At 34.4% G+C, this 25,404-nt stretch overlaps 1 protein-coding gene across 6 annotated transcripts in view; it reads left to right on the top strand.

Moving 5' to 3' along the window:
• DDHD1 (DDHD domain containing 1) overlaps window positions 1-25,404 on the top strand; it is a 103,100-nt gene that overhangs the window by 41,732 nt on the left and 35,964 nt on the right. For 2 of the 6 annotated variants that reach the window (XM_055088435.1, XM_007106160.4), the window contains exons 2-5: window positions 8,093-8,266; window positions 15,810-15,911; window positions 18,015-18,143; window positions 19,224-19,371. In XM_055088435.1, the coding sequence (XP_054944410.1) occupies window positions 8,093-8,266; window positions 15,810-15,911; window positions 18,015-18,143; window positions 19,224-19,371 (553 nt within the window). Of the gene's footprint in view, window positions 1-8,092; window positions 8,267-8,904; window positions 8,926-15,809; window positions 15,912-18,014; window positions 18,144-19,223; window positions 19,372-25,404 lie in introns of all 6 variants that reach the window. The other 4 variants (XM_007106164.4, XM_007106161.4, XM_007106165.4 and 1 more) reach the window with 2 other exon arrangements.

Below are 25,404 nucleotides of genomic sequence, written 5' to 3'. Positions count from 1 at the left end.
CTGTGAAACTAACACAACAGTGCTAATCAAATGTACTCCAGTATAAAATAAAAATAAATAAATAAATAGAAACAAAAACACTCTCACAGAAACACCCAGAATGTTTGACCAAATATCTTGGTACCCTGTGGCTCAGTCAAGTTGATACATAAGATTAACCACTCTGCATATAAGACTAAAACCTGTGTATTATCAACATGCCAAACATTATAGATATTTATAATATGGAAACAGAAAGATCCTTATAGTCCCACGTCCCCGAGATATCTGTTAATAATAGCTTAGCGTATTTTTCTCCACTTATTTTCAGTACATATATATACTTTTATAAAACAGGATTATACTATTTATATATATATATGCCCATGCACAAATATATATACATGTAGTATTATGATTTAATTTTTTCATTTCTATTTTAGACATTATTCCATGTCTTCTGAGCATTATTTCACTATGGATTATTATCCATTCATTCATATTTTGATTTATTTAATGAATATTTTTAATACCTGCTGTGTGCCAAGCATCATTTACATAGTCAATCATCTATTGGTAGAAATAATAGGTCATTTTGTTTGTTTGTTTTTATTTGTTTTCTATTGTAAAATGAGATAAACATCTTTGTACTGTATCTTTAGGCATTTTTGCAAGAGTTCTTATAAAGTGTATTTCTAGACTTGATCTGTAAAAGATAGAAGTGTTTTTAGGTTTTAAAAGGTACTGCTAGGCCAGAGTTTCTCAGCCTCCGCACAGTTGACATTTGGGGCCAGACAATTCATTGTTGCTGGGAGGGGTGATGTGGGGTGCGGGGAGCTGTCTTGTGCACTGTAGGATGTTTGGCGACATCCCTGGCCTAGATGCCAGCAGCACCACCACCCCAAACCCTGATGAGTGAGGGATGAATCTGAGGGTGACTTAGGCGATAAAATGAATAGTCCTCAGTGTGTGTCCAGCTATAGTTGTAAGACACATGTAAGGAGGAGACATGTTGGATGACTCCCAGATTTCTGTCTTGGGTGACCAGCTAAATACTGTCAGCACACCACTTGCCATGATAGGGAATACAGGTGGAATAACAGGTTTGTGTTCTGTTTTGTTTCTTCCAGGAACCTAATGTTCCATGGCTTTTTGTGATTCTGGTAACTATTGATCTTTCTACTAGGAGATGTTCAGTTGGCAGTTGAATGTTTGGATGTAGAGTTCAAGACAGAGGCCTGAACCAAAATGATGTAGTACTTGACCGCATACTGCTGGAATTTAAAGCTTAGGTGTAAAGCTCCCAAGACATCTATCCAGAGAATATATGCTTAGATTTATTTGGTTGGCCAAAAAGTGCCTTCGGTTTTTAAGTTAAAATAAAAGACACATTTTTAATTTTCACCAAGAAATTTATTGAAGAACATATTCACCCTTTTCTTCCACTTCCTTCTGCCATTTTTCAGGCAACCACATAAATCCATCTTCCCAAAATTTTTATCTTTTTGAGAAAAAAAGGATTCCAAGGTGCCTTTTATATTCTTCCAGGGAATTGAAATTTTTTCCATTAAGAGAATTTTTTTTTAAATTTATTTATTTTTGGCTGCATTGGGTCTTCATTGCTGTGCACAGGCCTCTCACTGCGGTGGCCTCTCCCATTGTGGAGCACTGGCTCCAGGCGCGCAGGCTTCAGCAGTTGTGGCACGCGGGCTCAGTAGTTGTGGCACACGGGCTGAGCCACTCCACAGCATGTGGGATCCTCCCAGACCAGGTCTCAAACCCGTTTCTCCCGCATTGGCAGGCGATTCCTAACCGCTGCACCACCAAGGAAGCCCAAGAGAATTTTGTAAAGACCTAAATAAATGGAAATCCGGAGGTGCAATATCTGGTGAATACAGCAGATGAATCGGAACTTCCCAACCAAGCTGTAACAGTTTTTGCCTGGTCATCAAAGAAACATGCAGTGTTGCATTATCTTGATGGAAGATTATGCGTTTTCTGTTGACTAATTCTGGATGCTTTTCATCAAGTGCCACCTTCAGTTGGTGTAATTGGGACAGTACTTGTTGGAATTAATCATTTGGCTTTCCGGAAGGAGCTCATAGTAGAGGACTCCCTTGCAATCCCACCATATACACAACATCACCTTCTTTGGATGCAGACTGGCCTTTGGTGTGGTGGATGGTGGTTCATTTCGCTTGCCCCATGGTCTCTTCCATTCCACATTATTGTATAGTATCCACTTTTCATTGCCTGTCACAATTTGTTTATAAAATGGAACGTTTTCATTACGTTTACGTAGAGAATTGCATGCAGAAATACAGTCAAGAAGGTTTTTTTTTTTTTTTTTGCTTATGTGGAACCCAAACATCAAAGTGATTAACATAACCAAGCTGGTGCAAATGATTTTCAGCGCTTGATTTGGATATTTTGAGTATGTCAGCTATCTCCCGCGTGGTATAACGTTGATTGTTCTCAATTAATGTCTCGATTTGATTGCTATCAACTTAAACTGAGCTACCCGACCATGAAGCATCGTCCATAGAAAAATCTCCAGCACGAAACTTCTCAAACCACTTTTGACACGTTCGATCAGTCACAGCACCTTCTCCATACAACTGCACAAATCTTTTTTTTTTTTTTTTGCGTTTCAGTTGCGTTTTTACCTTTCTTGAAATAGTAAAGCATAATATGCCAAAAATGTTGCTTTTTTTAAATCTACAATATTAAAATGGCTACACAAAAATTCACTAATTTTGCTGTCTTTTTTTTAAATGCATGCTGATATGACAGCTGTCACATACAATCTAACAACATGGTTTCGAATGAAGTTAGAGACAGCTAAGTGCTACTAGAGCCATCTTACAGAAAAAAACGAACGAACCTTTCGGCAAACCCAATATATAATCTCTGCAGCTAAAACACAAATATAATATAACTTCTGCCTGGCTCTCTAAGTGAGTATATAATATACTCATATGGAAAGTACATTACAGGTTTTTTTTTATGTTTAAAGAAAAAAATGAATAGTTTATGAAAATTTTACAATGCAATAATATGATATTTAACAGACATGGGGAGATATTAAAAAGGAAATAGTACAGAGAAGGAAAATGTACAAATATCCTCATAAAGTAGGTAATCACAAAGCCAATACATAAAATTCTAAGCATATTGTTTTAATTACAAGATAAAGAGGATCTGGTATAACGTTGATTGTTCTCAATTAATGTCTCGATTTGATTGCTATCAACTTAAACTGAGCTACCCGACCATGAAGCATCGTCCATAGAAAAATCTCCAGCACGAAACTTCTCAAACCACTTTTGACACGTTCGATCAGTCACAGCACCTTCTCCATAGGTTGCACAAATCTTTTTTTGCATTTCAGTTGTGTTTTTACCTTTCTTGAACTAATAAAGCATAATATGCTGAAAATGTTGCTTTCTTCGGTCTTCAATATTAAAATAGCTACACAAAAATTCACCAGTTTTGATAAGTTTTTATAAATGCACGCTGATATGACGGCTGTCACATACAATCTAACAAAATTGTTTTGAATGAAGTTAAAGACTAAGTGCTACTAGAGCCATCTTATGAAAAAACCGAATGAACTTTTTGGCCAACCCAATATTAGGCTCAAGAGAGGAAAAGATTTGAGAGTGTAGATGTGTGCTAAAACTTGTTTTACTCTTTTTAACTCTGCTTTTTACTTCCATGGTTTTTATGGGGAGGCATGCTTGCCTCTGGTTTGTAAGTCTCATAATAGCCTGGCAATGTAAAATTTCCCAAATTATTTATTTAAAAATTATGAACACAACTAACTAGCCTGTATTTCTTGGGGAAAGAGATAAAAAGGGACCTTTTCCTGTTTGAGAATGTAGGTTGCATTGTGTGGTAGAAAGAGTTTGAGTGAACTTTGGAGTCAACTTTGGTTGGAATCTTGGTTCTCATAATACTTGTTTACCTCTAGACAAATTATTTAGGTTCACTAAGAGTCATTTTACTCATTTGTAAAACTGGGCAAGTCATAGCTATCTTTAAGATTACTGTTAAGATCAAATGAGATGAGCTTTTGGATGTGGAGGATAATGGCAGCTGTCCAAATCGAAATCTCTCCACACATTCTCCCCAAAAGCCACATATGCATAAACCATACATAGCTGACACCTTTAGCATTACTATGAGAGAGACAATACCACAAATTTTAAATTACTTGTAAGTAAAGAAACAGCAAATTACAATAGCTCTTGTTACTGCTATAAACCTCTGAATCTGGAGACTGGGGCAGGGAGAGGCTTAAGAGACAGTGAAAAAAGAGAGGAGATTAGAGGTTAAAATGAAGCACAAAAGCACCCTCAGAAAGAAAATGTCCTCCACACAACTGGCAAAATACGAACACAGGCTAGGGACTTGGTAATTCATAGCACTAACTGTAGGGAGGGTGTGTGAAAGTGAGAGGGACCAGAAGTAGTAACATCAGAGAAACATTGCTGGTGGGAGAGGAGAAAGAGAAAGGATACTGCCCCTTGGAGCCATGGCAATAAGAGGAAAGAAGAAGTAAGGAGAAAATGAAGGGTTCTTGAGAAATGAAAGAAGAACAAGGCACACCAGTCCAGTCTTCAGTCACCACTACCACCACTGCCACCACCATAACATCCATCCATTAAAGGAGCTGCTCTTAATAATCTGCAGCAGCAGACACTCTGGAACTAAGAAGTCCATCCATAAAATGCTCATGAACAGAAATAAATCAAATGCCATACAAAGCTACTCGAAGAGGAATACAGAAAATGTGAGATCAGTACATTTCCACTGATTATAGTTCTTCCCCCAAAAGCAAACACAAAACAAAGAGAAACTGTATTGTAACACTCCAACCAAATATTCTCAAACAAACCTAGGGACATACTAATAGGGGCATTGATGAAAGGAATGTTGATGTAAGGGGCACTGATGAAAGGAAGGAAAACAACCAAAAGAATGAAAATGAGATGCAGAAAGATGTAAAAAGTTTCAGAGAGAGCGTGGTTGAAATGCAATACAGGCAAAGGAAGACCCAACATACTTATGATTGGAGTCTCTGAAGAAGAAATCAGTGGAACAGAACTAATCCAACGAAACTTTTCAGAAATAAGAGGAAAACTGAAATCTACAAATTAAAATGACTCACCTTGGCAAGTTGATTCAGAACAATGAACTCTGAGTCATAAACGGTTAGAATGTAAAGACTAGTAAAACTTAGATTTTAAAGGCAAATTTTTTTCTGGGCCTCCTGGTGGGGGAAAAAAATCACATTACTAATTTAAAAAATTAGGCTTACATCAGACTTCTCTAGAATGATATACAAAGGAAGGCTACAGTAGAGCATTTTTTAAAACTCAAGGAAACAAAGTTCAAGCTAGGGAAGGAAAACAACCAAAAGAATGAAAATGAGATGCAGAAAGAAGTAAAAAGTTTCAGAGAGAGCGTGGTTGAAATGCAATACAGGCAAAGGAAGACCCAACATACTTATGATTGGAGTCTCTGAAGAAGAAATCAGTGGAACAGAACTAATCCAACGAAACTTTTCAGAAATAAGAGGAAAACTGAAATCTACAAATTAAAATGACTCACCTTGGCAAGTTGATTCAGAACAATGAACTCTGAGTCATAAACGGTTAGAATGTAAAGACTAGTAAAACTGTTAGATTTTAAAGGCAAATTTTTTTCTGGGCCTCCTGGTGGGGGAAAAAAAATCACATTACTAATTTAAAAAATTAGGCTTACATCAGACTTCTCTAGAATGATATACAAAGGAAGGCTACAGTAGAGCATTTTTTAAAACTCAAGGAAACAAAGTTCAAGCTAGCCAACCTGTCCTTCAAGTATCAAGGCTATAGATAAGCAGTTTTGAACGTGAAAGAATTTAGGAAATCTTTAGTGAAAATTTAATATATTGTAGATCCAAGACTAAAACAGTGGTGGGGACATGGGTGTAATTGTTATATGTAAGTGAGTAGAGAGAGAAAGGGAAAAATAGAATAAGAGCATTTTCTATTATATAAGTAATAAGTGGGAATTTTGGATACCACTTAAAATGGACAGACCAGGTAATAAAAGTTTAAATAAACAAAAAAGAGACTTAAGACACTGTAAAATACATTCATACTCACACATGCATGTGTGAAGGTAACCCCTAGAACCAAAAATGCAAATATTCCTAAATACCAAAAGAATTTTTTTGAAAAGCAAAATCATCAACTAGAGAAAGTAAAATCATCAACTAGAGAGAGTAAGAATAATAAAAAATAGTAATTACAGAAAAAGAGTTCAAACATATCAGTTATATCAATAAGCATAAATGGGCTTAACTCACCTATTAAAAGAAAAATTTTAAATGGCTTCATAAAGCAAAACCCAATTCTGTGCTGTATACAAGAGACACATCTAAAACAGAGAAAACGGTTAAAAATAAAGGGATGTACAAAAACATCACAGGCAAATGGAAGCAATAAGAAAGCAGGGGTTGTAATCTTAATAGACAAAGTAGAATCTAGCACACACGCAAAAAATCATCAAACACAACAGAGTGTACTTTATAATGTTAAAACCCAAAATTCTCAACGAATTTATATTTTTGAGTATCCACCAAATAACACAGCAAACATCTGACTATAGCAGAATTGCTATAGCAGAATAAAGGATAATGCAAGAAGAATTAGAAACACATAATAGGAGACTTTGACTACATCACAGTACAAGTCTGGTACAAGGTGTTTCAGGATCATCTAGTAAATTTTCTGTTTCAAACCAGGAATTGGCCATTTCTTTAAGGAAATGATACGTAGAAATCACGATCTTTATTTCAGGAGTGCTCACTTATACGGGGTTGGTCTTTATTTCTAGGCCTTTTTGGCACACAGAGCTTAGGATAATTTTTTTTTAATAGAAAATATACATCATTATTTCATGCTGACATTTCTAATTGAAATTTTAAATACAGATTTATTTCTTTGATTTTTATATTTGTATCTCTTTTTACCTGTGCTAAAAAATCTTGGTTTCTAATGATATTAATTTATTCTAATGATGAATAAAATTCATCTTAATCTACAGTTTCAAATTAATACCAATATTATTACAATTATAACAGCGTAGCTACTGCAAAAGGTTTGAGATATGTTTGCAGTTCTTTTTGTACATAGGGTATATCCTAATATGTATATACAAATTACTGTGTTTTGAATCCTCTTGAAATAACTTCTCTATATGTGGTTAAACCACTAACTCTGTATAGTAAGGTTCATTTTTTTTTCATTGTGCTTTTTATTTTTAGGGTTTTGTTGTTTAAATTTTATTTTTGCTTTGTGGGTTTTTTTAAAATTTTTTTGAAGGATTCAAGATAACTAACAGTTGTGGTTTATAAATAGCAACTAAAAGTCTTAGGTTTATGGGACACTGTTTAATCAAAGAAATGTTCAGTTTTTCAAAGAAATTTTTTCTCAATTTTTTTCTGAATGGATGAGGAATTTACTGAAATTAAAAGTTTCATTGGGCTTCCCTGGTGGCGCAGTGGTTGAGAGTCCGCCTGCCAATGCACCACAACGGGAGAGGCCACAACAGTGAGAGGCCCGCGTATCGCAAAAAAAAAAAAAAAAAAAAAAAGTATCACTTATTCCCGTATACTCACTGGGAGCCCTTGACCTCCAAGGCAGCCCTAAAAAATGTACCACACTATGACAATACACATTATTTCTAAACTACTTGTGGAAATTTATCTCAGTATTTTCTAAGACATTAGAACTATCACTGGAGTCTTGCATGAAGTTTGTCAACCCCTTAGCCTACTAATTTTGGTTACTGGGGCCTCGGTTACATAAGTAACACTCCTCTCCCTTTCTAATGCCAAAGTACCTTTTATGTGTAATATTTAATACAAGTAAAATTATATGTTGTAAACAAAATTATATACTGTGACTTGATGTCTGAAATTTAAAACTTTAAATGATTCTATTGGATCACGAAAGTCTGTTTTTGCCACAGCAGTAGCAAAATATAAAATTATAGTTACTATTTCACTTCCTGAGAGGTTGGATCCTAAAACGTATAATTCTGTGATTTCCCTTTTCAGAGTCCGATAAAATACCAGTAATGCGTGGACAGTGGTTTATTGATGGTACTTGGCAGCCGCTAGAAGAAGAAGAAAGTAATTTAATTGAGCAAGAACATCTTAGCTGTTTTAGAGGTCAGCAGATGCAGGAAAGTTTTGATATTGAAGTGTCAAAACCCATAGATGGAAAAGATGGTAAGACCAGTTAATATATTTAATATGTTTTGTAAACCAAATAAGTTGTTGATAAAGTTTAGAGTGGTTCCTAAGTTTGAAATAGTAATTCAGAAGTGTTAGAATTTATACAATTTGATTATTTCAAACATTTGATTATTATTTTAGAATTTAAAACTGCTGTAGATTTCTGAACTATTTCCATTTTTATTTTACTTAATATGTGTTTTCACTGACATGACACATGATTTACTATAAATGTACAAATTGTTATAATGTGCTCTCTGAATTAGTCCTTTTGAGTAGCTTTTTAGTCGTCAAAGAAAATTGAACTTATAAAAAAATCCCTTGTCATTATATCAAGAGCTGTTTTGCTAATATTTTAATGTTGGTTCTTTTCCTGAAGTTTAAAAAAACTTTAATTTCTTTTGTATAAGTCCCTTTTAGGTGTCTCCATATTGATAACTGTATCAACTTTTAATTTGAAACAATCTGCTCCTTATATTTCCTTATTCAGCATTTGGATACTTTTTCTTTCAATAGTTTAAAATACTTATATACTAGCCAAGATTGCCATGTTTCATTATGTGTCTGATCTTGAGTAAAATTCAAAATGTGTGGTAAAGTTAAAAATACTTCTGTTGTTCCATTTACTGCAGGCAGTGGGATCACCTATTCTGGTGAGTATAACAGTACAGGGAGATTCGAACTTGTGGATTGCTCTAATTTTTTTTTTCCTGAAAATGTTTCTTCATCCATGCTTGCCTTTATTTGGGAAGTTTCTTGGCAAGCCCTACTTAATCTAGTGAATTAAACTATGAATTAAGTGATTTTTTTCCTTCTCCTTGTAAAACATCTATAAAGCAGAAAAACTCAATATTGATCAAGTAATTCACAGAATGCAGCTTGGAAAAAATGAATTATGTAGTTGGAAGCAATTGATTATATAACATAATTAATTACAAAACAATCAGCTTTAAATTGGCTTCCCCCCCCCCTTATTGTTAATAACATTCCAAGTCTTTTCTCTCTCCTATTCCTTACTCTTTTATCTCTCTCTGAACACACACACACACACAAGCAGGGAAACTGTATACTTTAGCTTATACCAAGTAAAAATATCTTTTGTACCCTTAAAAGTCTGCATAATTGAGGAAAATGGTGGCTTCTAAATAAATTGGTAATTAAATCTAAGAAATGTCTATTATGTGCCAGATACCATATTCTAGGAATTTTAAATATTTCATTTTGCTAATCCCTAGAGTCAACTATGTTCTTATTTCACTGTGAAATTCAAGCTCAAGGTTCTTACATATCAATATATAAAGAACAGTTCAGTATCTATAAAGCAGAGCTGTGTCTATATTCCTGCAGATTGCCATAAAGACAATACACTGGTTAAAGCACAGATAGCAAATTTTGTATATCTCTGATCTTTTATTAGTGACTGAAATATTTTGGAACCTCTCATCACCACTATCAAAATAATCACAAAAGCCTACTTCATAGTATTTGAAAGACTGAACTCTTTTCAAAATTTCATTCCTATTGGGAAAGGCTGAGTTCTGGATTTTTTCCTTTCTATTAATTTTCCTTAAGTCTTGCCTCAAAAATGGCAGTTCACCTGAACAAACCCAGTTTATCCACCCAAATTCTTTACTATTAATGCATGGAAAAAAACCAAGAGCTTGGAGGAGGAAAAGGATGAGTATGAAAAATAAAAATATAAGTATATTGTCCCCTTTCTCTTACTGTGTTCAAAGCATTTCTTTTCGACTTGCTAATTCTCCCTGTGGAAGTTAGTCATCAGCTGTGTTTCATCTCTAGATCCCATCTACTTGGAATCTGAAATGTTAAATGGAGCAGCATACTTCAGTTTTCTTCAAAGTGCCCTAATTTTATGATCCAGTCACTTAAATAAGTCTGATAAAAGAACAAAGTTTGTATGAGTAGATTTTTCAGTATATCTTTGAGTCTGTGTCAATTCTTGAATATCAGTCTAGGATAATATAGTATTATTTTTTGCTAGCTTTAAAGATACACATTGGTAAAATTCTAATTAGTAATAACAGAAAATTTTTAAACTGTTAGAACACTTTTGTATTGTAATCTTTCAAAATGATGATCTTTAGAGGTTCATTGGAAGAAAAATTGATTTTTTAAATATACTGTGACATAAAACATTAGCATGTTTTGTTATCAACAAAGATTATAAATTCAATTCAGTATATATACTGTTGTCATGAATTTCCAGCCATTTTATTTATTATTTAGTATTATGTAAAGCATACATTCATGTGTTAAAATGTGACTTTTGACTTTGAAGATTATGGGAAATTCTGTAGTACATTTGAAAATTATCACTGGTCTTAATGAAAGAACATTTGCTGCCCAAAAAGCTACCGTTGTTGGAAAAATAACTCAAATTTATAACACAAAGATAAAAAGTATTATAATTTTGATTATTTTGCTTCTTACCTCCAAGCTTCTGAAATTTCATATTTTATTAATCTGAGGGGGGAAAAATAGCTTTTCCACCTAAATTTTCTCATGTCCATAGGATAAAGCCTTGACTCTTCATATTGTTAGAAGATTTTGAATATTCCTTGTGCAGATAGTACTGTGCCAGTTACTTTTGTAAAAGAAACAAACAGGGTTTTGGCTCTCAGGGAGTTTTAAACCTTTGGGTATGACAAAGCCTGCAGATGAGAAGTTACAAAGAGTAAGTACAAGATAACAAAGTAGACAGTGCATGTTAAACATTCTGAAAAGGGATGTACAATAGAGTATTTATTGTACAATAAATTGTACAATATTTTTGTACAATTGTACAAAATTGTACAATACAGTTGTACAAATTGTACAATACAATTGTATTGTAGAGTATACAATAGAGTACAATCCCGTATTTAATAATTTAAAATAATTTAAAAGTACTATATTCAAGAACTCTTTTTAATGCTCTGGGAATTCCTAAGATACTTAACAGAGTTCTTGCCTTGAAGGACATAAAATACTAATGAAATAAAATAAAATACTAATGAAATAAAATACTAATTCCTTTTCCTTCTGACCTTATTTATGTCTTGGTTAGGGTAGTTATTGCCACAAATACACTGAATATATTTATTATTCTCTCCTTATTAATTATCCTACTAATCTCAAAGTAAGCATTGAATTAAAAAGATCTATTGGGGCTTCCTTGGTGGCACAGTAGTTGGGAATCTGCCTGCCAATGCAGGGGACACAAGTTCGAGCTCTGGTCCGGGAAGATCCCACATGCCGCGGAGCAACTAAGCCCGTGCACCACAACTACTGAGACTGCGCTCTAGAGCCCGTGAGCCACAACTACTGAAGCCTGCGCGCCTAGAGCTCGTGCTCCACAGCAAGAGAAGCCACCGCAATGAGAAGCCCGCGCACCACAGTGAAGAGTAGCCCCCGCTCACTGGAACTAGAGAAAGCCGCGCGCAGCAATGAAGACCCAACATAGCCATAAATGAATGAAGGAATGAATGATCGATTGAAGTTTAGCATAACTTTTTTATCATTCAAAGAAAGATAAACCCCCAAAGTATAATCATATTTTGTGATTTAGATTTCATTTTCTCTGAGAGTTAAAATTAAAAATGATTCTCTTCCCACCCCACCTCCTAGGCTAGGAAATGTTTATCTAGCAGCCTAACAAATGAAAGCTAGAAGTTCACTGGGGATGCATCATACAAATAAAATCAGGCCTTCAAATAAGTAATTTTGTAAATACTTAAAAGTACTAGAGTTGTATTTCCCTCATTTTATAATTTATCTATGCAAGCAGTGATCAGTAAGAAAAAAAATGATTGAACTAAATGGGTAGTTCTGCACCTGCTCTGGTCAAAAAACGCATAACCTCAATTCAGTTATGAGAAAACATCAGACAAACTCAAATGGAGGGACATTCTACAAAGTAACTTACCAGTATTCTTCAGAAGTGTCAAGGTCATAATTAACTAGATGGGGGGAATCCTTTCACAATGTATGTGAAATCAACACAGTATACACTTTCAATGTCTTATAATATTGTCAATTGTACCTCAGTAAAGCTGAAAAAAAATTTTTAAGTGTCAAGATCATGAAAGACAAGGAAAGACTGAGGAATTTGTTGTAGTTTAGGGGAAACTAAGGAAACATAACAACAAAATACAACATGGTACCCTGGATTGTATCCTAGGACAGAAAAGGACATTAATAGAAAAACTGGAGAAATCGGAATAAAGTCAATATTTTAGTTGATGGTATTATACCAATGTTAATTTCTTAGTTTTGATAACTGTACTATAGTTATGCTAACATTAGGAGAAGCTGGGTGAAAGATATTATGGTAACTCTCTGTACTATTTTTGCAACTTTTCTGTAGGTTGAAAATTATTCCACAATAAAAAGTTGTTTCGTTTTTTCTTAAGGCCAGTAGAGAAATTAAAATAGTAAAAAATATTTAATTAATCCAAAAGAAATAACAAAAGGAGAAACACAGATGGAACAAAGAAAATATATGGGAAATGGTAGACCTAAACTCACCCATATCAAAACTATAGCAGGGCTTCCCTGGTGGCACAGTGGTTGAGAGCCCGCCTGCCAATGCAGGGGACGCGGGTTCGTGCCCCTGTCCGGGAAGATCCCACATGCCGCGGAGCGGCTGGGCCCATGAGCCATGGCCGCTGAGCCTGCGTGTCCGGAGCCTGTGCTCCACGGCCGGAGAGGCCACAGCAGTGAGAGGCCCGCGTACCGCAAAAAAAAAAAAAAACCAAAAAACTATAGTAAATATAAGTGAACTAACACTTCAATTAAAAAACAGAGATCGACAGATTTGCTAGGAATGCAAGATCCAACTGTATGCTGTCTAGTAGAGTCACATTCAATATAAAATCACAGGTAGGCTGAAAGTAAAAAAAAAAAAATGGACTTTTTACTGTTCAAGCTAATTTAGGGTGCTATGACAGCACAACTGTTGGTGGATCTCTAAGGATTTACAGCATTTAACAATTTGGCATGTAGTGTATATGCCTGTCCTATTGCTGGATAAGGATATCCCAAACTGTGAATATATCATTTCAAAAGTCTAAAAGGGGGAGGGCCGGGGTGGGGAGAAGGAAGGAGTATTAACCCTTTCTAACTGGCTTTTCTTTTCCTTTCTCTTTGGTGACTAAGAGGATTCCCACCTTCTAGCTTTTAGTTACCAATTTTTATAAATGTATTTAATTTAATTTCTCTGAGATCCAAGAAGATTGACAGAAGTTTTCTCATTATAGTTGGTAGGTTTGAGATGTGCAAGCCTACTTCCCTTGCAGTTGAGATTATCTAGGTTGCCAGCTTTTATAGAGGGAAAAGTTATAGAGTTATTCTATTCTAGGGAGTAGTGTATCATCAGCAACCCCCTTTTTTGATACTCTGCTTTCAGAATTATATAATGAAGAACATTTCTTTAAGAGATGAATTATAGTAAGGAAATTTATTGAAAACATTGTATTTTAGTACTTAAAATCTTTTTCATTGCTTTGTAAGACTTTAATACATAAATGAAAAGTTTTATTAAATGTTATCATTTAATTAGCATTTTAGTTGCACTTTGTGTTTATGCATACTTTTGCTAACACTAATAAGAATTCTTAACTAAAACTTTATTTAGTGATCCTTGTTGGAATGATAGTAAACCTTTTTGTCTGTAGTGTACTTATGGTACACTTATGTACTTATCCTTTGCTTTGGGTTGGAAAAAAGTTAAGCTGTCTGTGCTAGAGGATGTATAACAAAGCAAATGATTTTCCAGTGAAAATAAGAAATATGAGAAGAAGGTAAAGAAGCATGTCTATCTAATTTTGTGAAAATGTTTTAAATAAATATGCTTTTGTGATTTTAGTATATTGGGGTGTTTGGCTTTATGTTAATCCTTAAATTAGTATTCCTTTAGGGGAAAAAATCCTTTCATTTTTGTATCTTGACTAGCTTTTAGAAAGTGTTTATGTAATTTTAAGTGTGATCAGGTGGTCCATGTGTTTCCCACTAGTTCTTTTTTAGTAAATGTGGAATTGTTTCATGTTAGTTTTACTAGTAGACCTATAAAATCTAGGTTTTGTTAGAGCAGTAAAGTCTCAAGTTTATGCCAAATTTGATCTACTTGGTTATGTTAGCTTTTTCCTAAGGATCTTTTTGTGTGAAAATGTTTCTTGCAAGTGGTATATCTACTCCTCAGTAACTGACCAGAAGGCACATGAAAGAAGAAACATGTTCAGTGAAGAAAATTACTTTGGTTGTCATTTTCCACCCCCTATGACAATGAAATGTTTTCATAATCCTGATTTTACAACCCAGTTTTTAATTCTTGTCTATACTTTTTTATAGTCATCTAGTTACATACAGTTAAAGTTATTAAGTACCTCATAAGCATTTCTCAATTACCTTTATCACATATATCTTTAAATATACCTTATCTGTATATAACAGCAGGTTTCTTTTTTAACTTCTAGTACTATACAACGGGAATTAAGTATTTTTGTATTTGAGCAGTATTTAACCTTTGAATGCACATTAATGTAGAAGGGAGTGAGGATGAAAATCAAATGTATTAGAACATAAATTTGAACTAAATCATAAAGATTCTGTGATTAACTGAACGGTAAAGAAAATGATTGTAAGATTCAATTCTAAGTGGATTTTAAAATAATTGCTTATTTAAAATGTAAAGAAATTTATTGATATATAACTAGCAATATTTGACAGGGAAAGTGTTGACTTTAAGGTTATCTACTGATTTACCAAATATCAAGTCTACGTCTGGCTTTACTCTGTTGTCTGGTTTACTCTGTTGTCTGTTTTACACTTACAAGATGTCACAGCATACATTTTTACTAATGGCTTTTTTTTTGTCATTCTGTTGCTAACAAATCTTTCATTATTTTGTCACTAATAAGTCAGTTCAAAGTAGAGCTTTCAACTTAATTTTTGGGGGAAGAGTTTCATTTTTAAAAGTATTTTAACAACTTGAACAGAGTTGTGAAAAGAATATTTTGTTTCTGTGGAAAGGTTCTATTACACTTCAGTAAGGGAAAGCATCTAGTGGAACGTATACTGTGGTATCTTCTTAGGAAAGCTGCATTAGATGGTTATGTTATTTATTGCATTTTCAATTTGCACATCAGATGTTGGCTGTGTCATAGTCACAAATTTGGTGAGAGTAAATAACCTTATTATTGTAAAGATGTGGTTTATAAATCTCTTATGCATACAAAAATGCCATGTTCTGTTTTTTTATTCCATCTATACAGACATTAAAAATGGTGATCACATAGTTGTCTTTAATTGATAAACTTAGATATCCTTTGCCTTTTTTACTTTCAGTAAAAGTAGAGCATATATTTGATAAACATTATTAAACTAATATTTTGCTTCACTGATTTTTAATTAGAAATTATATAAATAAAGCATTTAGAATAATGTTTGTCAAATACAACTCATTTTTTAAAGTTAATACAACAAAAAGGCAAACCTCATTTAAAATTTACTTTGAAGCTCAGTGTTTTTGCTTTCTTAGTTGTCTACCACCTCCCTCCCTTCTCCCTCCCTTCTCTGTTCAAATGGAGAGGATATAAGGAGAGTACAGATGCGGCAGGTCTTAAACGAAAGCGTTCCCAAGGTACAGTAATTGTAGTTTTACTTCTCCATGTAGTTATATTCCTGACTTGTAGCTTTCAGTTGTGTTTATAGCATTCGGTTGTATTTAGAGCATAGAAATTACTAGTATTTTAGAAATGTATCCATTGTATTATTTTGCTTAGTGTTAATTATAAGTGGTGTAAACATTTGCAAACAATGTATATAGTTCAATAATGGGATATTCGCCAATATTAAGATGCTTTAAGACAACACGAATGGTTTAGAGAGAAACAAAATTTTGTTGGCTTAACTTGGTTTATAGTTTTAATGTTTTAAGCATATGTTGCTCAAAACTATTTTAACAAAATGCAGTTTTGAAACATTGGATTAAAAGGCTTAAAGTACTGACTTGGATCAGACATAGAAGTAGAAAAGTAAATAATTATTAAACTCTTGCAAAAGATTTTTTTTAATTTATGAAAAGTTCTTTTATTTAAAAGCCTGAGTTTGTACACTGGTTTTGTGTTTATTTGCAACTGAAGATGTTATTCATGTTTGTTATGTTAATTGCATCTTGGTCTTGTGTTCAATATTAGTAATGTGTCCTGGCAGGTAAGTAAGATATAAATAGGTTTTTCATAAATTTTTGAAGTGGCATTTGTACCATAACTCAGAAGTACATTTTCCTGGCAATGATTTGCTTTTCTATGTATTCTAGTAAGGAATAGCTTTTCACAAAAATGTCTTATGATCTTAGATCTTGACCGGGACTCCATCCTTTCATAGTTAGAGTCTTCAAATCAGAAGAGTTGGACTCTGTCACTAACTAGCTTTGTGGCAAGTCACTTAATCCCTTTGTACCTCTATGTCTTTATATATAATGGGAGATAATATTTTTGCCTAAAGAGGATTTTAAGAAAATAAATTAGGCATAGTGATTTGAAGGTGGCTGGTTTTCTGAAGGTATGTGAATTTTTCTTACCTCTATACAAGAGATAAAGAGGAAAAGTTTAAGTCCTTCAGACAATAAGACATCGAACTGTGAATTGGTGGACATGTTTTGACAATTTTCTTAATCTGTTGCTTCCACAAACATTACTAAATTTGTGATATGTGGCAAGCACTGTGCTATGACTGTGTTTGGTGCTAGTGATACAGAATGACCCAGGTATAGTCCCTGCCTCACAGAGTTTGCGTATTCCTGAAGAATATAGGTTTGCATTTTGTTTTTTTTTTAAGAGCTCATTTTCACCAAGCATACCTCGGTTACAGAAATGAAATAAGCATACTTAATTTGAGCATCATAGTAAGAAAAAATTTATTTCTTGTTAAAAGATCTTTCAACCTTGGAGCTCTGTTATGGTGGGCAATATCCAGTGATAACTGGCTTTAGCATCCATTCCAAAAATACCTTATATTCTAATAAATTAGATGATTCTCTTCCCAGTTTAAAGATAATTTTTTTTCATCTAAGTCTTGTTTATCTTGTGCTGAGTGAAATTTTCACAGATCAAAAAATAAAATCAACAGAAGAAATGAAACTTAAGTTTCTGTGTCAACTGTACTGAGAACTTTAATGAGGGTGTATATCCCTTAGTCCTAAGGAATGGCCACATCACCTGGGAAAGCAGTTCTTTAATAATCAGAGCATATTTCCTATAGAGGTTAAAATTATGGTAGGGCTTCCCTGGTGGCGCTTCCCTGGTGGCGCAGTGGTTGCGCGTCCGCCTGCCGATGCAGGGGAACCGGGTTCGCGCCCCGGTCTGGGAGGATCCCACGTGCCGCGGAGCGGCTGGGCCCGTGAGCCATGGCCGCTGGGCCTGCGCGTCCGGAGCCTGTGCTCTGCAACGGGAGAGGCCACAGCAGAGGAAGGCCCGCAAAACCACAAAAAAAAAAAAAAAAAATTATGGTAGTTAAGCCAGTTTATTCCATGTTGTTCCAACAAGTTGCCTTTTCCTGTAGCATGCTTAATAACTTATAAAGTCCCTATCCATTACTTGTTTCACATCAATATATGTTTCAATGAAATAGTTTTTTATTGAACTGAGTTAAAATATTGATTCAAAAAATCTGTGTATTATAATTTTCACACAAATGAAGTTTGTCTTGGAGACCTTCAAATTAGTTTTTCCTTTTGTAACAGCTATTCATAGTTTCAAGTTGAGTCGAAACCACGTGGACTGGCACAGTGTGGATGAAGTGTATCTTTATAGTGATGCAACAACATCTAAAATTGCAAGAACAGTTACTCAAAAACTGGGATTTTCTAAAGGTATTTGTTAAATATTACTAGAGTTTGTCAAAATGTTGGGAATCTAACTTTTTCTCTTATGTTCAAAATAGATGATTCAGGTTTTATTTTTAGTATTTTTTAAGTATGTATTAAATTTAGTGACAGTTACTACCTTGTTAAACTCTTTTTAAGGTGACTGAGTTAACATGTATTCATTAATGAATAATTATATATTTAGAATGGTCTGGCAAGATTAATAAATACACTTTTTACTTCTAAAAGCACAAAAGCAGTCAAACCTGAGGCAGTGATGTGAAATAAAACATGGCAGTTGAAATATAGTGTCAGTAAAGATGAAGACTGGAAATTTTTCACTGGATTTAGTGAGATGTAGGTCATCAGTGACTTAGATGGATTGCTGGGACAAAACCAGATTGGCATGGGTTGAAGTTTAAGTAGAAGTTGAAGAAATGGAGGCAGTGAGAATAGATAGCTCTTTAAACAAGTTTGACTAAAAGAAAGAAAAGAGGGACTGGTACTTGGGGAAGAGGTGAATGCATTATCAAAAAATCTTTCAAAAATTTTTTCTAAGTCTGATAATTTTTTTTACTGTCTCATTTTTAATTCTTTGATAATAGATGTGCTTGAATATTTACATGTTCATTAGTCAGTCGTATTTGTTTTGCGAGTTACTTTATCAACATCTTTAGCCCATTTTGCTATTTGGATGATTCATTTCACTTTTTGATGAATAAGTTCTTTTTGTATACTTACGTAATTAACTTACTACTGTGCATCATATTTTGCAAAAACTTTCCCAGTTTGTCATTCATCTTTTATCTTTGCTTCATGATACATTCATTATAGAGAAGATTTTAATTTTTATGTGTTCAGTTCATCCTTTTTTCTTTCCTTTTGCCTTATAGTTTCTGGCTTCACTGTCATGTCCAGTTCAGCAGTTTATATTAGAATTGATCAATACTTATCTTACAAATTTTGTCCCCCCAACCCAGTGAAATTTTTTCATAGTATTCCTTTTATTTCTTTATTTTTTCAATATATTTTGAAAATGCTATTTCTGTAATAAACAATAAACTTAGAATCATAATTTTCCTACAGCATCAAGTAGTGGGACCAGACTTCACAGAGGTTATGTAGAAGAAGCCACATTAGAAGACAAGCCATCACAGACTGCCCATATTGTATTTGTTGTGCATGGCATTGGGCAGAAAATGGACCAAGGAAGAATTATCAAAAATACAGCTATGTGAGTTCTTTGATGAATACATTCTCCATCTAGTCAGAGTCCAAACTTTTGTCCAGGGTATAATAGAGTTTAATTGCTATGCCACATGTTTCTTCAGTGCCAACTATTCTATCTGTTTAAGTTGTAGAGTAAGTTTCTGGACCAGATTTTGAGAGTGATTCTATCTAGATGATGATGATGATATTTATTTGATTCTTTTTCCTCCATAACATGGAGAAGAGGGTTAAGAAAGCCTTTTTAACTTAATATATTGTTAGTTTACATTAAACTGAGGTTGAAAGCAAGAAAAATGTCTGGTTTTAAGTTTGTATGTTACTCTCTGAATTGCAGAAACTGAGAATACTGTATAATTCTGAAAAAGCTAAGAATTGTTTAAGTTGCCAGTCAGCAGCTTAACTTATCCAAGTAATTACAACCAGGGGAAATTGAACTCTAAATTTTACACGGAGAACAAACAGTGGGTGCTTTGCCAACACACCAGGCCGGTTATTTACCTCGTTTATTTATATTCAGTTTTATTCTAAAAATTTTTTAAGATGTTGTTGTGGGGAGGGAAGTTTGTATTTGTGCTTCAAAAATGTTTAGGACTGTGTAAAAAGGAAATTTTAGAGTTAAGGTTCCACCACAAACTTGGCTCTGAACTAGCAGCCAGTATAAAGAAAAATCTTATCAGATTTATAATATGATGAGAACAAATCAGTTGTTGAGAACACAGTTTATCATGTTCTGAAGCTTCAAGTAAATGTATTTCTTGAGTCCTTATAAAGCAAATACTGTGTGATACCAGGAACTATGTCCTCAGCAGTATCTCTATAATAATAGTGTTCTGTTTCACTTTTTATTGTAATACCTCTTAATGCCAGCTCATGGATTAAAATAAAAATACAGTTCAATTTGGAAAAAAAAATCTTTGTCAGATACTGCCAGACCATCCTGATCCTTGTCAATCTCCATAGCTTGTATTACAGAGATCTCTTCCCTCTGATTCTGATTTTATTTTCTGATGATTTGCACATTACTTCCCACAATATTTATATTATATTCTGTGTCAAGATGCTAATTTTTTGCTTGGTTATCTAAGGAACCTGAGAAGTAGTTTTAATAACGTTCTCTCTGGAGCTATTGATAATTGGAAAGGTACCAGCAGCTATAGATCATTGGAAAGGTACCAGCTTGATTTCTTTGGGTGCAAGTGAGGGAAAACTTAACTCAAAAGGAGGATTTAGTAGCCCATAAAACTGACAAGTCTAAGATTTGCCAAACAAGTCATCAGAATCCAGTTTCTATCTGTTCTACTTGCCTTCATTTTTGAGCTATTTTCAGACATCTCCTGTGGTTCCAGATGTGGTTTATATCATCTTGTGTTCGAGTTCAAGAAAAAAAGTCTTTTTTTCCAGAAGTCCCTGCTAGTCTATGCATTTCAGTGACTGATGATGTCACCTCCAACTGCCTGAATCTATGCATGGCCATGATCTGATCGGCAAAACTTGTCATCTTTCTACCCTAGAATCAGATGGAAGTTGGCTTCATCATAACCATAGGGAGAGGTAGAGCCACAGATAAAAATCAAGAGCTACCATTGGAAGTAGGATGAGTGAATATAAGGTGGCTCAAAAAAAAGTGTTCACTACAGAGAAGATGGCCATCATTTCTTCAGAGACAGGTTAATTTGTTGGGAAACTCCTCACATAAATTAGTAATTGATGGAAAATATTCAAACAGAAAGGAATTCTGCTCAGTAATAGATGGGAAAGTTCAGAGGATTTCTTACCCTTCCCCGGCTTTCTACCATTCCTAAGTTGTCCAGGACTTTTAAGAAAGTAAAATTAACTTCATCCTTGTCATTGCTACTCTGAAGCTTGTTTGTACTTGTGATTTGATTTGTGAGACTACTGTTGAAATGAGCAACATAGAATAAGGGGTTACCACACTCCACTTCTTTGGCAACCTGCTGTTCTCTGAGGATCTCTTGAAATCATGTCCCAGAGGCCTGGAAATAGAGATTTTCGCCTCTTACCTTATTTTAGTGAATGTGCAAATGAATTCAAACTGGATTTAATCAATTTTGTTTCAGCAAAATATGTTTATTATTTAAATGAGTTGAGAAGAAAGTTTATAGACAACTTCTAGGAATATCAGAATTGGTTTACTAAAAGGGATGAATGTATTTTAAATACAATTGGATTTACTTTTTGTGGCATTTTATTACAAGGGAAATCTTCACTGAACTTATATATCTAATAGAATAAATTAATAATTTTATTTTTTAAAATATCTTTATTGGATTATAATTTCTTTACAAATTAGTAATTTTAAAGCTACAATTTAAGAGACTTTTAGTTAAGCCTGGCAGATTTAACACATAGCTTATCTTATTACCTCCTGAAACTTCACTGAAAATGATAGCAAAATAATTTTTTAAATAAATTGGTGTAGACCCATGTGTACAGAAAAAAATGGGAGGACACAGCAAACAAGAATGTCAACAAGGTTTATTTTTTGAATAGGAAATTCATTCACATGGTTCACAAATCAAAATAGGAAAATGTATAGAGTGAAAAACGTCTGACTCCCTTCCTGTCTCCATCTTCCCCCAGTGTCACTCATCCTTGTATCTCAAAGCAATGTTATTTATCTTATATTCTTCTGGAGTTTCTTTAGACAAATACAGATTATTTTCACTCACAAGGCAGCATACTTATACACTCTAGACATTGCTTTCTTGTGTAAAAAAAATGTATCTTGGATATTATTGCATGATTTTCTATTGCCCTCCTTTCCTATATATTATACATATATCTATATATTCTTAAAACCAGTTAGTTTATCAATTGATTGTTTTCCTAATTGAGAAGAATTATAAAGTCTTTTTTTTCAGAGCTATTTAATGATCCTTAATTAAACAGTAATTCTCAGGTGCTATTAATCTCTTCCTTCCTTTTTCAAAATATGAACTAAACATTAACTGCCTAGCAGGAGAACATGGAAGTTTAATAAGCTTAGAACTGAAATCATGAGTTTTGTGCATGGCATTACAGCTGCACAGTAATGGGTTAAGTCTGAGCTGTAGGATAATATTTTTAAATCATTCCTTTTTCTCGTTGCCTCCATCCCTCCTTGGTCTGAGTGTTTCTCATGTAGTCAAGACCTATATATTTAGGAAACAGATTTTATTATTTTTAGTAAGGCAATAGTAGGGACATAGCATGTGCGTGCTCTCTCTCCCTCTCTCTCTGTCTCTCTCGCTACCCATCTGTCTATCTCTATCTCTGTCCCTCCCTTTTTTTCCTCCATCCCTGATTATCTTCTTTCATCTTTCTTTCCTTTCCTTTCCCTGCCCCTCTTCTGTTTGTGTGTGTCACTCCAGTGAATTACAACCAAGTGATTTAGTAGACATACCTGCTTGCCTAAAATATCTATATATGTGGCCATCTGAGAACTATGATAGTGATCCTATGGAGTAGAGGATTGTCTCAGTTTACTGTAGAAGAGGACAGTATTTTAAACAAATGTAGTGTTTGAGTTTATAAGTCAAAATCAGGGTTCTTCAACCTCATCACTGTTAACATTTTCGACCAGGTAATTCTTTGCTACGGGTGGCTAACCTATACATTGTAAGATATTTAGCAGCATCCCTGACCTCTACCCACTAGATGCAAATAGAACCCCTAGTTGTGACAACCAAAAATGTCTCCAAAAAACAAAAAAAGTCTCCAGACATTGTCATTGTCCCCTGGAGGGGGAAAAAAAAAGTATATGCATGTTTGAGAACCACTAGCCTAAATGAACTTCTTTATTTATTTTTATTATTATTATTATTTTTTTTGTGTGTGGTACGCAGGCCTCTCACTGTTGTGGCCTCTCACGTTGCGGAGCACAAGCTCCGGACGTGCAGGCTCAGCGGCCATGGCTCACGGGCCTAGCCGCTCCGCGGCATGTGGGATCTTCCCGGACCGGGGCACGAACCCGTGTCCCCTGCATCGGCAGGCGGACTCTCAACCACTGCACCACCAGGGAAGCCAGCATGTGGGATCTTCCCAGACCGGGGCATGAACCCGTATCTACTGCATCAGCAGGCGGACTCTCAACCACTGCGCCACCAGGGAAGCCCTGAACTTCTTTATTTTTTTGTAAATTCAGACAGCAATACATATACCACTTCCTGATTATTATATCATAATGAAATATATATACAGACATCAAAAATGAATAAGTACATAGAATAATATTAGAAATCTTAAAATATATTCTTTCTTGTATATGTTCAAATTTGTTAAAGCTGAACACTTGAAAGATGGCAAAAAAATTTTAAAAATGTGTCTGTAACCATTACTTGAGTATCTGCTGTAAAAAAAAAAAACTTTTTAGAATGTGGTAATAAAAGAATCTGAAGTTTTAGCTATCATCTTTATTTTCAGTGATTTTAACGGAAGCAGATTTTCTTTTTCACAACCTAGAATCTATATAGACTTTTTAAATGGCAACTTGGTGGTAGATAATCAATAAAATATAATTATATTGTAAATAATGCTTTAAAAACATACTAGAAGGACTTCCCTGGAGGCGCAGTGGTTAGGAATCCACCTGCCAATGCAGGGGACATGGGTTCAATCCCTGGTCTGGGAAGATCCCACATGCCGCAGAGCAACTAAGCCTGTGTGCTCCACACACCACATCGAAGATTAACCCCTGCTCGCTGCAACTAGAGAAAGCCTGTGTGCAGCAATGAAGACCCAACACAGCCATAAATAAATAAATAAACAAATAAATAATTTAAAAAATAAAAATATACTAGAAATGGAGAAAGATAGACTTTTAACCAATAGTGTGTTGGGATAGCTAGGCAGCTATATGGAAGAAAATTAAATTGGGCCCATTTTTCACACTAAGATAAATTTCAGTGGGATCACATTTGAACCTAAGAAATGAAATCATACATATACTATGGATTTAAAAGATAGGATTGAGGGGAGTTTGAATTCTTATGTACCTTAGTAACAGAGAAAACTGTCCTAACTATAACTTGATCCAGAGATCTTAAGGGAAAATATTGATAAATATATCATCCCAAAAAAGCCATATGGCAAAAAAAAAAAAAAAAAAAGACAAACTGAGAAAATCCGTTTGCATCTTGTATCACAGATGAACAGTTAATATCCCTAAATATAAAGAACTTCTAAAAATAGAGGGAGGACTTCCCTGCTGGCGCAGTGGTTAAGAATCCGCCTGCCAATGCAGGGGACACAGGTTCGAGCCCTGGTCCGGGAAGATCCCACATGCCACAGAGGAACTAAGCCCATGTGCCACAACTACTGACCCTGTGCTCTAGAACCCGTGAGCCACAACTACTGAAGCCTGTGCACCTAGAGCCTGTGCTCCGCAACAAGAGAATCCACCAGAATGAGAAGCCCATGCACCGCAACAAAGAGTCGCCCCTGCTCGCTGCAACTAGGGAAAGCCTGTGTGCAGCAACAAAGATCCAATGCAGCCAAAAATAAATAAAATTTTTAAAAAAAAGATCCCACAAGCCGTGCAGTGTGGCCAAAAAAAAAAAAAAAAAAAAAATCAATTGTATTTCTACACTAGCAATGAAAATTAAGTTAAAGCATTTCCACTTACTATAGCATCAAAAAGAATAAAATACTTAGGAATAAGTTTAACAAAAGAAGTGTAAGATTTGTACACTGAAAATTATAATACACCATTGAAAGAAATTAAAGAAGACTTAAATAAATGGAAAAGACAACCCACATTTGAGGATTAGAAGATTTAATGTTGTTAAGATGCCAGTACTTCCTAAATGGATCTACAAATTTCACCACAATCCCTATTAAAATTTCATCTATCATTTTTGCAAAAATTGACAGGCTGATCCTAAAATTCACATGTAAATGCAGGGGACCCAGAATAGCCAAAACAATCTTGAAAAAGAATAAAGATGGAGGACTTACCCTTCCCAGTTTCATAATTTGCTACAAAGCTATAGTAATCAAGACATTGTGGTACTGGCTGGCGTGTAGATAGACCTAGATC

This window comes from Physeter macrocephalus, chromosome 11 (assembly GCF_002837175.3).
Source record: "Physeter macrocephalus isolate SW-GA chromosome 11, ASM283717v5, whole genome shotgun sequence".
In the NCBI taxonomy this organism is placed as follows: Eukaryota; Metazoa; Chordata; class Mammalia; order Artiodactyla; family Physeteridae; genus Physeter; species Physeter macrocephalus.
Note: the sequence above shows the minus strand (reverse complement) of the source record. Positions and strands in the feature narration are given on the sequence as shown.